This window comes from Zingiber officinale, chromosome 1B (assembly GCF_018446385.1).
Source record: "Zingiber officinale cultivar Zhangliang chromosome 1B, Zo_v1.1, whole genome shotgun sequence".
Taxonomy (NCBI): Eukaryota; Viridiplantae; Streptophyta; class Magnoliopsida; order Zingiberales; family Zingiberaceae; genus Zingiber; species Zingiber officinale.
Genome location: NC_055986.1, coordinates 134,742,759 through 134,760,218, shown reverse-complemented (window position 1 = coordinate 134,760,218; position 17,460 = coordinate 134,742,759). Strand labels below are relative to the sequence as shown.

The following is a 17,460-nucleotide window of genomic DNA, read 5'->3' as shown; positions in this document are numbered from 1 at the left end:
TCATAATTTATCACTGTAGTTTAGCATAAGGTGTTGATAAATATGATTTAGATTTGGTTTGGGTCATAAAGAGGACTTATTGAAAACAAGCACTTATATATCACATTTTGTATCATTTTTGTACTATACATCCACATTTGATTTATGTCATTAATGATATTAGTATTATGATTACTATTAGATTTTGTTACAATTATAATAGCTATGACTTCTTTAGTCTTGTACTAATTGATTTAATAGAACAGATTGTTTAAAGGATTATTTAACCCATAAAATTTGACATGTTGAGCTCAACTAAGGGTTGTGTGTGTATAAAGAATAAGTATAACCTAGTGGAAGATTATAGGATTAAGTCCACATGGGTGGATTAAATTTAATTAAGTCCATCAAAAAACTAAATCCCAATTAAATGATATAATGCTTGATTGCATATAAAGGGGGCTTAGATTAAATGGATGTGGATTCAATGTGTAGATCCATTAACCCAGTTCATTAACATTGATGAATTGTTAATGAGTTATAGACTTTATGATGGATAGTTCCCACAGGTTGAGTCGGGTATATAAAGGAAGAGATTGATTCAATTAAGGCATGCTAAATTGTGCTCTCTTTCTCTCGATTCTTCAACTAAAGGATGCATTCTAACAGGGATCACCCTGGAAGAGTCGTCAAGATGATAGTTTTATCTTTTTGCTGCCTATAAAGAACATTGAGTTTAGAATGTAAAGAGAGAAATAAGTGAAGGATTTAATCTCTATTTGGTGGGTTAATTCTTGATTAACAACAACACATAACAATTATGTCATTAACAAATTAAACCTCAATTAAGTGATTTAATGCTTAATGCGTGAAAGGGATTTAGATTATTGGATGTTGATTCAATGTGTAGATCCATAATCCGATTCATTAACAATAATGGATTATTAATAAATAATGAGCTTTATGTGGATGGTCCCTATAGGATGAACCAAAGTATATAAGAGAAGAAGCCTCATTGATTTAGACATCTTGAATCGTGTTGATTTGAACTTCTTCATCTTCCTCCTCTCTTCTCAAAAAGTACTATGGATTGCCTCCCACTTCTATAGAAAATTATTTTCATCTTCCTCCTCTCTTCTCAAAAAGTACTATGGATTGCCTCCCACTTCTATAGAAAATTATTCTATGCTTGCAGGAACTCTAACGATAAATAAGGGATACAATGACTTGTGATGGATTCAGATCAACTCTTCGTATGCTATTGTATTGATTTTGATTTTACTTTATTCATTGATGATAGCTAGATTCATGATACATCATTTAGTTTGTTTCGATGTATCACTACTGCTTTCAATAAGTTGGTAGTAGGAATAGCAACGAATCCGGGTTAGAGGCGGATTTAGCCAAACCTGAGACCCATCCTACCTCCCTTTGGACCCACCTCGCCCCGCGAACCTGGCAGGGCGAATCCAGATTAGACCCGTTAGACCCGTCATATTTTTTTTGAAATACAATATAAAAAATTTTAAAAATTAATTAAACATTAATTTTTTTTCAATATTTATATTAATAATATTTTGTAACAAAAAATATTATCACAAATTAAAATCTATTAATTTTGATTCAATTAAAAATTAATTATTAATTTTTATTCAATTAATAATTAATATAAAAATAAAAAATTATTATACGGGACGGGTCCGGTTAAATCCGTGACTCGTCCCGGATCCGTCTTAAGACCCGTTTAGACAGGTCTAAATCCATCCCACCGGGATATGCTTCTACCTGCCCTATTACCCTCCTAGTTGGTAGTATTTTAGTCAATGGGAGCCCATAATGATCATGGTAAGAAACATGTTCTTCAATAAAGGCAAGTTTGTTGAAACTACTTTTCAATTTTCGAATATATTCCATTGTCGGAAGACTGACTTCTTTTTTAGATTTTGCAATACATTTCTTAGTTCCGACACACGAGCAAACGATGAGGCAGAGTAAATTTGATTAAGAGCCAGACAAATATCGTGTGCTATTGAATACCCAACCATACGAGGGTCATGAGTTTCTCAATCAAAGATGAATAAATCCAACTCATTATACGTTGTAAGAGGTATACTCGGATTAACAATCAGATTATTAAGATGAAGAAATTTCGGAGGGCAGGACATCGTCTATAAACTCTTCTAAGCCATTAACAATCACTGTATAGTTATTTTCATCTAGTTTGACGGTGAGAGATTGAGAAAAAGTGTGGGAAGGAGATTGAGATTAGGGTGAATGACTGAAATCGACATAGAAGGAGAAGCTGATTCATACCAAGATGAGGCTGAGTGGTTGATGACGTTACCTAAATGAGAAGATAACAACTATTAAGTAATAAATGACATGTTAACTACAAAAATTGAGGAATAGGAATCCTCTGGTTCATTATGAATCAGAGGAAGAAGGTTCAGTGGTTGATCCTATATAATTCTGTAATTCCCCAAGTCGATAGAATACACAAGGAAGTTAATCTCATAGCGATTGTCAATGGGAAGCATAATTAAAACACACAAACACAAACATACACAAACAAAAAAAATGAAATCTGAAGAGGTTCTCTGTATTTAATATTTCATTCGATATAAAAATACTTGGCTGATGAGAATCTGAAACCCTACATCTAGAAAACAGAAAACAAAGACATTTAAAGAAGAAGGGCATGCGTTAGGTTAATTGCTGCCTGCGTACGCAAAGCAACTGTGTTCTTGAAACCAAAACCCCCAAAAAAAAGGAGAAAGTGACGGGAGAAAGTTAATACGCAACTAGCGTTCGTTCTGATCTGAAAACGGAAAATCCTAACCTTCTCCCTCTGGCCCCGGCTCCACGTTGAGGTCGAGGTGCCGCGGCGCGACGCTCTCCGCCGGCCGTTCTTTCGCTGCGAGCACGCTGGGAGAACTCGAACTGTCTCCTTTCGCCGCACCGGGCTCGGTGAAGTCCTCCAGTGAGAACTCCGGGTTCCACCGCGTGGACCCGTCGACGGCGACCTCGGCCCTCTGTCGAGCGGACAAACGACGGGAGGCATCGCGCATCCGGCCGAGGATGGTGAAGAACTCCTCGACTTCGGCGTCGTTTGCCGCAGGAGGGACAGCCTCGTCAGGGCGCGGCCTCGATGGGAGACGGCCCTCGCCGTCCTGGACGCCCCTCCGCTTCTTATCCGACCGCTCCATGATCCAACGGTCAGGACGGGACAGGCGCACGGTAGCTTGTTGGCGTCACGAGGAGGAAGAGCAGGTAGCACTTTGCTTCATTTATCCTAAACAGGAAAGTGAAGAGGGGAGACGAAAAGTTGAGTTTACTTAAGGGGAAAGAAATGAGGACCACATAGAATTAATTAAAAAAAATATTTTAAACTTTTATAAGTTTTATTTTTCTTAACTATTTATTTATTTATAATTATTGTTTAAATCTTTAAATTATTTACTTATTTTTTTAAAAAATAACATGATATTTTTAGTTTCCAACTTATTAAAAAAACACAATGATAAACTTTTGGACTTTTAAGCGGTGTTTTATATTAATTTATTATTAGAAAATACCTTCTCTTTAATAAAATAATATATCTGTCAAATAGTAGTTTATTTTCACCAATATCTCCCTCGTATTTTTTTTTCCCATCTAAATTGGTGCGTTATAACAGTTGTTTTACTCTTACCCTACATACTTTTAATAGTTACAATTTGTTGTCACATATAGGTAATGGTCATGAAATCGTATGTGTTATAATTAATGGATTATCATCTAAAATTAAATTATAAAATCATAACTGTTATAATTATAATTGAAAATGGTTAGTTAATAATACAAGAATGATATAGTAACTTTTTTTTTATATATTTGGTACTTTTCAATTTATTTATTAGATTTAAAAAACGTTATGAGGATTAAAAGACGTTAATGTGTTTTATTAAAGTTTTTTTTCTTATAATTAATTAGATTGGGTAATATCGAGCTTAGATGATTGATTCGATTTTATGAAAAAATTTTACCGTCCATCAAGTTAAATTAGGAAGTGCTCATAGCGAGTAGTCCAAGAACCCAACATCTTTTAGTTAGTGCCCCATTTGAAAGAAAAACTCTTATAAATTCATTATAGTTGGTGCTCGAATTATGGATAACTGAGTGACAATATGAATATCTTATCACTATATCATAGTTCCGAGGGTAAATTTTTTTTTTCTTATTCCAGTAGTAAGTATAATGGTAGTAAGTATAATTTCATAATTGCTATAATTATTACAGTTATAATTATAATTATGTAGTTGTTACCATTATAATTACAATAGGTGAGAGTGTGGGTCGGGTATATACATGTGTCAGAAGTAATTATTGGACCGGATACCTTTTGATAATAAACTAACAGTTCCTCTGCTAAGTCGTTATAAAAAAGATATCCTTTTAATTTCTATCCTAAACATTTTTTTTTTTTTTGCTAAAATTCTTCTTCCATCAAAAATATTTTTTCCCTGAATCGATTAAACTAACATTACAACTTTAGGTTTCAATCAGGAACGAGAATACTTCTTTGAGGTTAATTTTTTTTTAACTAAATATTTTATTAAAAAATATAAAAAATATTTTAGTCTAGAGAAAAAAAAACGATATGGAAAGGGAAATACTCGGATTATTTTTTGACGCGTGTATTGCGTGCTGATTTTGTCATCATTTAAATGCTAATTTTATGAATCGATGGTCACAGTGTATTATTGTGCCATTAGTCAACATTTCTAGGGGCGCCGTATGCTTTGGCGGCCTGGATTTCACGTGAGAAACGCAATTGTTTTTTTTTTTATTTGTCGATCAGGGCAACGTTGCTTATCGACTGGATGTCATTTGACACCGAAATAGTAATCTGATTATGCACGATCTAATGCCCATATGATGATGCCATTTTCACACCACTAACAAGGTTCCCTCGAATCAATGCTTGTGACTAAGACTAAGCCTTTCCCTTTCTAGGCCATTTTTCTTAGGCGGTGATTTGATTGGGACATGACGCGTTCGGCGTAAAGAATATCGACTGTTACTTTCAACTTCTTAGATTGTTGTTTCATGCTAAGCAAGTCAAATAAAAGAATACAAATCAGTGTGTATCAAAAAAGCAGTCGGCAACATCCATTAGGACAAAATTCCTTAGTACTCAAGGACAAAAGGAGGAATGGTGTTTTCTTTCTTAAGAATTATACCTCCTTGTCACCAAACTATCCATTGATCACAACACTAGCAATATTACAAATTATAGCATTGTTGAATAAATCATACTTTTCATGACATGAAGAGCACTTTCTTAAAGAAAGTATGTATGAGTTGAACATTTAAACTCCGAGCGAACTATTAAGAAATCAAAGTACAGTATATAGATGTTTTTTATATCAATATACTATGGATCATGCACGAAATGCCTTTACAAGCTCTTCATTTCATTCTCAAGCAATCACTAACATGCATATAGATTAACATAGTTGCGCTTGATGAAGCATTATAATTGTCATTCGCGATGCTACTCGCAAGGTCCAACAAGATAGAACTAGGAAATAAAAATTTGTCATCAACAATACATTTCCTATGTACTTATTATGCTCAAGAAGGCATCGACAAAGTGTGTAGTTCAACATAGTCTTCTCATCTAGCACGATTCAATTTCTAGCCCATGCCAAATAATTTTCATTTTGGTTAAGAAAATGCAATTGTAAAAAGGAAAAAAAAATTATAGGATTAGACAAGGAAATTAAACTAGCAAATGAAACAAGCACAAGGTACAGAATTTAGGGTACCCAGCAGATAATTAGATATTCCTTGGAAGATAGAAAAATGCTAGGTAAAACGTTACAGATGTAAACACATCCTTACCACCTTGTATACATGGAGCAAAGTGTGAGATAGGAGGAAAAACAAGATTGAGTCATGTCATATGGACGAAAATCATAAGGAGAGAACAAATAAGAATTTTGTAGAGCAACTCATAAGATACAAAAGGTCATCATTTAACAATTCACAAAGAGATAACTTCCCCATTGTCGTCCTTACATAATTCGAAAACAACTAAACAAACTACTCACACAACCCAACCATTATTAATTTTGGACCACAAAAGTAGCATACCAAGAAACACTGTTCGACGCATGTTTGGCAACCTTAGACATAGGATAGCAGCTTGAAGTAAATAGCAATATAGAGTGAGAGAGATACCACAGCACATATATGCTGCCAGAACAAGAGTGCTGAAGCTTCTCTCACAGCATAATTCCTCAAGCTAGCAATGGCACCCAACAATATAGCACTTGGTGTAGTATACTGTAACAAAAGCACAAAACGGTACATCTGGTCTCCTTCAATCAAAAGATGCCACTTATCAGCTAAAGCCACCACTACAATCCCTATCATTGGAAGTATCACAAGCCTTGCTATAGTGATGCCGATTGTAGTTCTGATCCCAAGAGCTGAATCATTAGGACCTTCTGCGAGCATTCCTCCAAGAATTAACATTACAGAGGGAACCACAGCACCAGCTAAGATGTCCAAACTGTCAGTGATGAAAGAAAGTGGTGCATCATACCCAAACACAAAATCTTTCAACACCGGAACCATTCCCACTATAAGTGCCAACAAAGAAGCAATTGTTGGGGGCTGAAGGATGTGCCGAATTGGAGTTTCTTCAGCAACAACTCTAATCCTCCGAATGACCTTTGGTTCTGCCAAGCACCTCAGGGACTTTGGACTACTAGGCCCGACATCTGCTCCCCCCTCTTCTGAGAAATCAATGTCAGGGAATGTGTTTGATGACCCGGAAATGCTCATAAACACTCTGGCTATAAATGGTTTCTTGGAATGTCTTGTTCCTTTATCTACCATTCCTGGCCATTCAGCTTCATGAAGCAATGGCATACTAATATTATTGATTGGTTCCTCCACAATTTCATTGTCTTCTGATACAATCTCGTAATACTCCATTGGTGGCTCCATCATGTGATAAACAAACGTGTAAACAAGGATGACAGCAACCCATTGAGCAAATGATACATAAGCAATCCCAGTTCTGTGGCAACCAGGTCCAAACGGATTATCTGAGCTATGGCAAACTGATCCAACAATAGCAATTGGGAGGTTTCCTGTATTGCCAAAACCGGTCATGATAACAGCGAATCGGAAGAACTGAGGTGGGGGCCTGCAAATAAGAGCAACAATGTAACCCAGAGCACAGCCTATAGCTGTGCTGATTAGCACATTAACAGGCACAAACCACCAAAGCAAGACATCATCCAAGGTGACCGATTGACCGAGGTGGACAAAAATGAGACATGGGAGGAAGAGGGCAAAAACAAGCTTGCTAAGAAGCTTGAAGGTGGCGCGAGGGATGATTTGGGTCCGTGGATGGGCAAGGATGAGACCGATTACAGTAAGGCACAGGAGTTTCAACAGGGGCACCACTGCCGAGAGCAAATTGTCACTTGCACTTCGCATTCTTTGATCCATTCCAATAATTAATTACGAAAATCCTTCTTTCTTGATAACAGGCACGATCTTTGTCAGGAATTACCACGAATCTTTCTTCTTCCACTTGAGACTACGACCGGTAATTTCCACAAACACCTGGCAGCACAGATCACGGATCCCAAATTATCTCCAGCGTCGTTAGGAATTTCCTTGGCAGATTATGTAAATGTTCTGAATTGCACGTCAACAACTTAGGGATTCTTATAAAAAGCGCCCAAGCAATACACAAACAATCATCAACTCAACTAAAAAAATTTGCTGTTCATTTTAGAAGAAAAAAAAAAATCTAAGCAAGCAAAGATCAGATCTTTCCGACACCAACAGCGATTACGACCATGATTCTTGAAGGGTTTTTAAATCCAGAAGATTTCTCGAAAATCAACAAGAGGGGGAAAAAACGAGACGGTATGACAAATAGATCCAAAAAATCCATAAGATGACGACGGAGGAGCCTCCTTACAATCGAAGTGAGGAACGACGAAGACGCTCTCCATCGGAAAACGAGAGAGGTGGATTCAAGTTCCGTTATCAGCGATCTTCGAATTTCTCCGGATCTAAAAAGGTCGAAAAACCAGTAGTTTGAGTCACGGTTCCACGGATAGGAGCAGGACGATCCTTCACGTGGTTCACATTTCAGTGTTCTTTTTCCTAAAATTAAAAAAAAGCATCGTGTGACGTGTCCTGCTTGGTTTCGATTGAACGCCACAAAATTTTAAATTAGATAATAATTATAATTCAAGTGGTAAAAAGTATTTCTCTTCGATCAATCCGTCCCTAGATGAATATAAAAATAAATAAATCATAAATAATTATTAATCATTAGTACATATAACTAAGATATAAAAAAAATACTATAATTCAAACATAATCTTAAAATTGTCAGCCGGTTTATTAAGTATGAAATGATTTAATTGAACTAATGACATTTTTTCTACCCAATGCTTCCGTTAATTATTATCCAGTGAATTGTCATAAACTTCTCAATCATAATTTTAACTTTATAGGTAGTTTTTATGTTTAAAAAATTTTATTTCCACTTTTTATTTATAAAATTTATTTACTTCAACTTATTGTACAAATATCGTTACCTATGCTCCTCATACTTTTTATGTATAAAAAAATTTAAAAATAAATATAATTCTTATTAAATTTAGTATTTTAAATTAGAATCAAGTATATTTTCTATCAAATTTAGCATGATTTTTTTCTCACTTAATATAATTCTTCCTAAATTTAACATATTTAAAGAGAATATAATATATTTTCTATTCAACTGAGCACAATTTAAATAAAATCTAATATATTTTCTATCAATTGAAATGAAAAAAAAATCGTGCTTAATTTAAAAATATATATATTAAATTATTATTTAATTCTTATTTAATATACTTAATTTAATTAAAATTAAACTGATTTTAAAAAAAATACCTAAAAAAATATGAAGAATAATTAAATAATTTGATCATAAAGTCAGCACAGAGTATGTTCTATCCTAATTGTCCAATTTTCGGCATGTGTCGAATGTGATCCATAATTACAAACTTATGCATAGGAGGCATCATGCCTCTTTAATAAAAAAAATATAACATTACTTGAATCTGAGTAGTAAATGATATAACATTCTTTTACTACAAAAGATATAACATTGCTTGAATTTGAGTAGCAGATGATGTGTCTAAATCCCACGGACCAACATAACGAGAGATCATGTAAAACAACTACTAGTTCTGTATGAAGGATATTAGAAAATTCGATGGCACTAGCAAACCCTTAAATCCAACACCTCCAAAACCTGCTATACCTGGATTGCCTATGCAGCTACCATTCACGTCAAGAACCTTGTGCCCAGTGTCAAGAGAATGTCAATATACCTACTGCTCGCATAATATCACTTCTACTATCCAAGTAACAAGCCTACTAAAGAGTGGTGACAAAGTTACGGACATTTGATAAAAGAGTGTACATGGGCATAGTTTCCTTAACAATACTGATCCCGTCCGGAAGCTGAGTCGGATGAAGATAGGTCTTGTTATGCAGAAAGTTGATGAAGAGTCGTTGAGGTGATGGATGAACCAGGTGCCCACCTGAAAAGGTTCCCACGGGTGGTTGACGGAGAGGGGTGATCAGGACGATGACGCTATCTCTCTCTGCACATACTCAAACGAGTCCACCGGTCGTTAGAGACCAAGAACCAGGGAAAAAGTCCCCGGGTCAGGCCCTCCGACGCTCAAGTCAAGTACTTTTCCCCCCAGAAATCGCAGAAAAAAGGACGAAAAATAAAGGACTAGTGGAAAATGACGAGTGAACGTACCTGCATAAGGGACAAGACATCCCTTTTTATACTGCAACGAAGATTCCTGGGTCTGACGGGTGTCAGGGAATGTCGGCTGTCAGGCTTTGTCTGGCGGTGGTTGACACGTGGCTCTTCCTAATAGGCTGGCGACGAAACCGAATGTGTATTGAGCCCCGACTGTTGGCATATTCCCTGACACTTTGATGACTCCCTCTGACAAGCAGTTACGATTCCTTGGTTAATTTGTCCGGTAGCGTCTGACCGATCCGAGATCTGGGCTCACTCTGCCTTTATATACTGTTGCCCTTGACTTGTATGTCCCGATCTATGTTAAGCTCGTGCCCAGATCTGCCTTTGTCATCTGCTATCTCCGATCTGCACTCCGGGTTTGTATCCAGACCGGTGACCCTTGACTTGGGTGTCCCGACCTGTACTCTGGGTCTGGTTCCTGACCCACATCTGTTTGTTGTTATCCAAGACATGTACGTCCCGACCTGCACGCTGGGTCTGGTTCCTGACCCCGCATCTGTTCGCTGTTATCTAAGGCATGTACGTCCCGACCTGCACGCTGGGTCTAGTTCCTGACCCGCATCTGTTCGCTATTATCCAAGGCATGTACATCCCGATCTGCACGCTGGTCTGGTTCCTGACCCGCATCTGTCTGCTGTTATTCAAGGCATGTACGTCCCAACCTGCACGCTGGGTCTGGTTCCTGACCCGCATCTATTCGCTGTTATCCAAGGCATGTACGTCCCGACCTGCACGCTAGGTCTGGTTCCTGACCCGCATCTGTTCGCTATTATCCAAGGCATGTACGTCCCGATCTGCATGCTGGGTCTATTCCGGACTCGTTTGTTCGTAGTCCTTGTCCTTAGTCATACTGGGCTCGTGGGCCCAGTTCTTGACCGCTAGTTCGGCTTATAATTCCCTCCTCCGACTACCTCGTCAGTTGCGACTTTGACTCCGGCCACGGAGGCTTGACTTCTGACCTTCCGGACCTCCACGTCAGCTCGACTGTTGACCTACCACGGAGGCTTGACTTCTGACCTTCCTACAATTTTGACTCGTAACCACATTATCCTATCAACCTCACAAAATATGTACCGTATCAAATACAAATAATGTTCCGGACCCTCAAAGCCCACCACACCCCAGCTATGAAAAAAAATTCACTAGGACCATGCGAATCATCTCTCAGCCAAGCAATCACATCTCGCTGCATGCTAAAGCTATCACAGTAAAGACCAAGAGCAATCCATAAATTTTTTGATGTTATGCAGTCACAAACACAGTGCAAAAAACTTTCAACATCCATCATACATCTTTGACAGGATGCTAAGTTGCAAATTCTCCTCTGATGCAAAAGTTTGAAAGTTGGGACAACATCATAGCAAGCTAGTCAGAAAAGAAATTTCACTTTCTCAAGCGCTTTTAGCTTCCATATCCAACTCCACGTCCTTTGATTAAGGGACGCAACATTAGAATATTTTAAAAGCCAAGAATAACCCTGCTTTAGTTGAATAAGAACCATTAATATCTTCTTCCCGCAATAAAACATCCAGAACTTAACTATAAAATGAACCCTCATGTTATGAATAACCTTCCTTATTTCTTGAGTCATCGGAATTATCACCTTATCTAGATCCCAGTCATCATTGCACCCAACATCCATAACCCTGAGATTAACATCCTAGATATTAATATGGGATACCAAATTATACAATGGTCCAAGCGGTGACCAAGGATGGTACCATCCTGGAAAAGAGTCACCTACTTCAATGCGAATGCTATAGCCCTTTCTAAAAATAAGTTTGGCATTATTTAAAATTGAGTTCCACACAAAAGAGTCTCTAGCTGATCACCATAAAGGAAAACGTCATTTTGGACATATGATTTTTCTGACTTCATGATGCATATCCCATACTAACTTTACCAAGGAGAGTCGTATTAGCCTCCCTAGCTCTACGAATTCCGAACCCATCATTTTTCTTTTTCTAGATTAGCTTATCCCATCCAACAAGATGTATTGCCTTGCTGTTATTCCCCTTCCAAATAAAATTATGGGTGACTTGGTCAATCAAAGCACAAATAGTTTGGGGAACCCAAGAAACCTGCATATAATACGTGGGAATAGAAGATAGAACTGATAATATCAAAGTTATTCTCCCAGTTTTATTTAAGCACCTCTACTTCTAAGCTGCTAGACGAACCTACATTTTATCTATAATAAAAGAAAAATCCTCCTTCTTGGTTCTCCCTTTGAGAATTGAAAAACCCAAATACTTGACCAGGACTACGAATGAACCATATAACAATGGGATGTTCCACTTTTTGTCTTGGTACACCAGAAGAATAGTAAGCCTTGGATTTGGTTACATTAACTTTCAACCTCGAAGCTCCACTAAAATTCATGAAAAGATTAGCCATCATTTTGAGTTGAGATTTTTTGCTTTAGTGAATAAGAGGGCATCATCAACGAAAAATAAATGAGAGACACGAACCTATTTTTAGAGACCTTGGTAGGGATCCATCTTCTCATAACAACATCATTATTAATAGCCAATGATAGCTTCCCCATATAAATTACAAAAAAGGTAGGAAGAGAGAGGGTCCTCTTGTCTAAGCTCTCTTATAGGTGAGAAATTTAGAAGCCTTTTTCCATTCCATAAAATGGACAAAGAAGAAGAAGAAACATAATTAATTTCACCCTTATGGAAAGGAAGTCAAAATCCTTTAAACAAGATTTCAAATAACCCCAATCCACGTGATCATAAGCCTTTTCAAGATCTATTTTAAAAGCAACATCACCTTTTAGATCTATTTTAAAAGTAACATCACCTTTGTTTTTTCCTTATGTATGCATATTATGAGCAATTAATATTTCTTAGAGAATAATAGTATTATCTAAAGTACCTCTCCCAAGAAGAAAACTACTTTGAAAAGGGCAAATAATATCATCAAGAAGGGGGCCTAAATCTCAAAACTATTACCTTGGTAGTAATTTTATAAATTGCATTACACAAACTAATGAGGCGGAATTTTTTAAAATTACCTGGGTTATTAACTTTAGGGAGTGCAATAAAAGTTTCTGCAATTATTGGGTCAAAGGTACTAACAGCAAAGGCGTAATTAACAAGCTTCTGAATATCACCTCTCATAATATGTCAGTATTGTTTGAAAAGATACACTAAAATTCATCCAGTCCCCGGAACTTTATAAGGCTTCATAGAATTTAACACTTTTGATATTTCCTTCTTTGATGGTAAAAAATGAATATGTTTGTCCTAGTGCCCCCGTCAATCCGTCTCAGGATCAACACGGAGGAGATAAATCACGGGCAGCTACTAACCTTTGGAATAATGACTAGCACATAAGGGAAGTATTTACCTCGACTTTGCCGAAATTCGAACCCCATAACTTTATTGATGATAACACCTCATGTACTAGCTACTAGACTCATCCGAGAAGACCGTAAAATCATATCAAGTGAAGGCACATTAGGGACCACTAGATATTTCCTCCTTACTAATAAGATCTGTAGCACAATTGTACAATGCTCATCAAGTGAAGGCATTTTAGGGACCACAAACTGGGAAGAGCAAAACAAAGATTTAAAAAAATTGTGAAATTTCTCTTGAAGAATAATTTCATCTAAACATCAAATGCCATTAGGGAGATTGAGCAATTGCAGAGATGATTAGAATTAGAAAAATGATATGTTCAAAAAAAAAAAAAAAAAAAACTCAAAGAAAAAATAATAAAATATACTTATTATTGGAATCTATTATTAATAATTGGATGTCTACGAAGTTTATGTGAAAATTTATAAACGTCGTGTGAAAGTTATATTTTAAAAATAAAATCGATATATGTAGAATAAAACTGGATTAAATTAATAATTTCAGTTTCTTTACAATTCGAACTTTACATGAAAAAGCTGTCATTGGCAGGCCTTAGAGCATACGTCATCAATATCTATGTCTAGCTAGGACCTATTATACTGGTCCACCAAATATATATATTAAATTAAATATGAATATTAGTATAAAAATATGAGTTTGATATTAAATAATTAAAATTATGATTAAAATAAATTTTAGTTAAATTAATTTTTATCAATAATTATAATTTTTTACTAGTTAAATTAGATTTGTTCAATAATTTTAAAATTTTTATATTTGACTAATAATTTTTAATTTATTATATATTAAAATTAAATTGGATCGTTTTTATTTTTTTATTAAAAATTTAATTTTTTACCGTTAGATTTGGTTGGTAATTTATTTTTATTTTTTATTGAAATTTGATTTGTAATTTTTTTATTTTTTATTGATAAAAATTTAATTTACGGGATGAACATTAAGTTTGATTAATAAATTAAAAATATTTATTGATTACTAGTATATATTTAAATTATACTATTATTTCTTTTTAAATTTATTTCCTTTTTTTTCATTATTTGTTTACCCCCTTTTTATTGTGTCTATACGTTATTATGTATGTTTTTTAAATAATTTATGATGGATGTTTAATAGTTAAATTTTTTTAATAAATAAATTTGATTGATGATTTACCAAAGTTAAATTTTATAAAAAAAAGTCTATATCTACTATTCAAATCTATTATATGTAGATCACATCAAAATAATTTTACTATTATGTCAAGACTTTTTTTATTATCAAAATTAAATTGATTGATAATTTTTTTTAAAATTACAATTAAAATATATTTTAATAGTATTATATTATTATAATAATTTATTATTCGTTGTCAAATTTAATTAATATTTTATTTAAAAAATTAAAATTTATTTATTTAATTAAAAATATTTATTAGATAAATATATTATTTTTTATAACTCATACTTGAAAGTTTAATATAAAATAATTTTTTTAAAAAAATTCTACTAATAAATAAGTGATGTTTTAGAAAGATAAAGTTATTCCTTCATACCAATTGAATAAATAAGTTTTTATAATATATAAAATTTTCCTTTTTTAAATTTTACTAATAAAATTAAATATTTTTAATATTCATTTAAAAAAAAAGATATTGAGATCTTAAATTTTGTTTTTTTGTGCCTGGGGCTGAATTATTAAGGCGGCCCTGGTCATTGGATTTTTTTTTTTTTTTTGAAGGGCAAGTTAGAGATTATACACGAAAAAGGATATTGCTTGAAGATTCTGTTCTCTCGCTTAGTTCTTGAACTTTGAATCTGTTTCTTAGGGAAAAATTCCCGGTTTAGTCCCAAATCATTTGGTTGTTTCCCGGTTCAGTCCCTGATCTTATTTGTGACCTGATTTAGTCTCATTTCTTTTTTATTTTTTACCCATTTGATCTTTCCATCAACTAATAGTTAAAATTAACGGAACAATCGAATCAATCAAAATAAAAGTCCAGAATAAAAGCCTTAACGCTTCTTCAGATAAATTGATTCTCCTCTTCAAATCATCATCTTCGGAGCTGCCTCTCACCGTCCAAGAATCTGCTCACGTCGTCATTCAATTCGTCACCTCAATCCAGCAATCCTCCTCCACACTCCTCCACAAGCTCAAGGTCAGACTTTTATTCGCTTCTAGTTTGTTTTCAATTCGATTTTTCAGTCTAACTCTTTTCAGGAATCTTATTCTTCTCATTCTTGTCACATGTTTCTTTCTTCTTGAGCTACGAACTCAAAAAAAAATTAAACTTTGTTGAATAAGAAATTATTGCAGGTAGAGCAATGGAAATTAATGTTGTTTCCATCAATTGTTACATGTTTCTTTCTTCTTGAGTTATGGACTCATTTGTTACAATTATTTGGGTGTTTCCATTGAATAGGCAGAGCAACGAAAATATCAGAGCTTTTATGACATGAGATGGCTAAAAAGTTAGGATACGAATTTGGGTGCAATTACAAGTTTGGTTGCATTTAATGGTGAAAGATCCTTTTTTAGTCCAATTATAGTGTCATTAAGATGCAAAATTCAATGAGTTAGCTAGGTGTACGAGTGAAAGTGTGAAACTGCTTTAATTCCAAGAGCATATTCCTTGATTAGATTAATGTTTCATTTGTGAGAGCAAAAGATATAGCCCTTTGTGAACCAAATTAAATTATATGAGTGCTTGATTTGTGCATACTTCAAATCAGAATAAAGGAGCCTGCACATTTACTTCCTATTATAACATATTTTGGTGTCAAAATGGTGTGAAAATTTATCTTGAACATCCAAACTTTTTAGGCTAATGGCATATATTGGTCACATTGATTGATTATTACTAACCTTCTTTTTTTTTTTGTTACAGTAAAGTAGGATTTTGAGGGCTTCTCATAAATCATTTTGGAGCAGGGATGAAGCATCAAAAGCTTTTCGCGCACTTATAGAGAAACTACTTACATCTGCTTCATTTACATCTGATAAAAAAAGTGTGCAACTTCTAACGCAGCTTCAAATAGAATTACTCAAGTTGAAAAAATAGTTGAATTGAAAGATTACTTTTAGATTTAGAAAATGAGAATCGCAAATATGTATTGAAAGTTGCACGGATAATGGAAGATATTAAACAAATAGTAAACTCTCTAGAAATTGGTGGCGAGGATTAGATATCATTGTGTATCTTTGTCTTGGATTTGTATGCTTTTAGTGTATTGGTGTGCAAATGTGATTTTTTTTTATATAATTTGGAAACTTGATGTTTTTTAATTTGTCTTTCGGAATTATTCAAGTGTATGTGGAATGCAAATGTGAAAAGTGGATGTCGAAGAAAGGGAAAATATGGTGAAAGCAATGTAGAATGCATACAGGTACAGTAGAAGTATCAACATTCACACAAATTCATCAAATTTTGCTGATGAAGAAAATAAATATACTGATGAAGAAAATACATGAAGTATCACATTTCAATCCTCCCACAAAACACATCAAGCTTAGTTCTCACACTTGTTTTTCCAAGTAGGCACAATGCCACTGAAACCTCCAAAAAAACTAACATAAACCAATATGAAAATTGAAACCGGATACATAAAGACAATCACATCTTCTTGATCGAATACCACTTCCAACAAAATCACTTCTTCTTAAAAGATTCCTGAGAAGAATTAGACTTGACCATGGGATTTGCTGGCAAAGACGATGATTGTCCAACTCTACCTCGAACACCAGCAGAAGCTTGCAATCGTGAGACTGTTGTAAAGCTGACACCGTCTTTAAAAAAAGTAGGTGTATGAATATTCAACGATTGGTTAACCTATAACAATATAAATAAAACAATTATATTACATCAACCATATCATTTGAGAATACATTGGACTAGTATGAATAATATTGAATTAAATTTTTTTAAAAACTTACATTTATCAAAGATATTGAACTTGAATTCCCTTCAATATTAACTCCAACTTGCCGTGCTCTTTTCACCTACATATAAGTACATAGAACCAAAGATTTCTTAAAGAAGGCAAACTAAAAATACAATAAAATAAGTTTTCATTTTTGGTACCTGTAGTTTTTCTTTTCTAGTTGGATCCAAATTATTATTTGGTAAAATAGCACTTTGTTGTGTCATGGGCTCTTGTTGTACCGCTTCTTGGTGTTGGACATTTTCAGTCCGGTTACAAGTCCTTTTGTTGTGTCCTGATCCACCGCATAATTTGCATTTTGTAAATTTTTTTACACCTC

General features: G+C 34.6%; 2 protein-coding genes across 3 annotated transcripts; both read right to left on the bottom strand.

Moving 5' to 3' along the window:
• Positions 1 to 2,557: 2,557 nt before the first annotated feature.
• LOC121980533 (protein NEGATIVE REGULATOR OF RESISTANCE-like) lies at positions 2,558 to 3,265 on the bottom strand. The gene has a single exon (XM_042532614.1). It carries the CDS (start codon positions 3,183 to 3,185, stop codon positions 2,814 to 2,816), a length of 372 nt encoding a protein of 123 aa, XP_042388548.1. The 5' UTR covers positions 3,186 to 3,265; the 3' UTR covers positions 2,558 to 2,813.
• A 2,675-nt stretch (positions 3,266 to 5,940) lies between these two features.
• On the bottom strand, positions 5,941 to 8,149 carry LOC121980522 (protein PIN-LIKES 2-like). 2 transcript variants are annotated; one of them, XM_042532602.1, is made up of 2 exons: positions 7,970 to 8,149; positions 5,941 to 7,680 (listed from the first exon to the last, which is right to left on the bottom strand). In XM_042532602.1, the coding sequence occupies exon 2, from the start codon at positions 7,486 to 7,488 to the stop codon at positions 6,151 to 6,153; it is 1,338 nt and encodes a 445-aa protein (XP_042388536.1). In that variant the 5' UTR covers positions 7,489 to 7,680; positions 7,970 to 8,149; the 3' UTR covers positions 5,941 to 6,150. The 2 variants fall into 2 exon arrangements, with proteins under 2 accessions (XP_042388536.1, XP_042388529.1); XM_042532595.1 differs by having other exon boundaries at positions 5,941 to 7,605.
• Between the last annotated feature and the right edge of the window lie 9,311 nt (positions 8,150 to 17,460).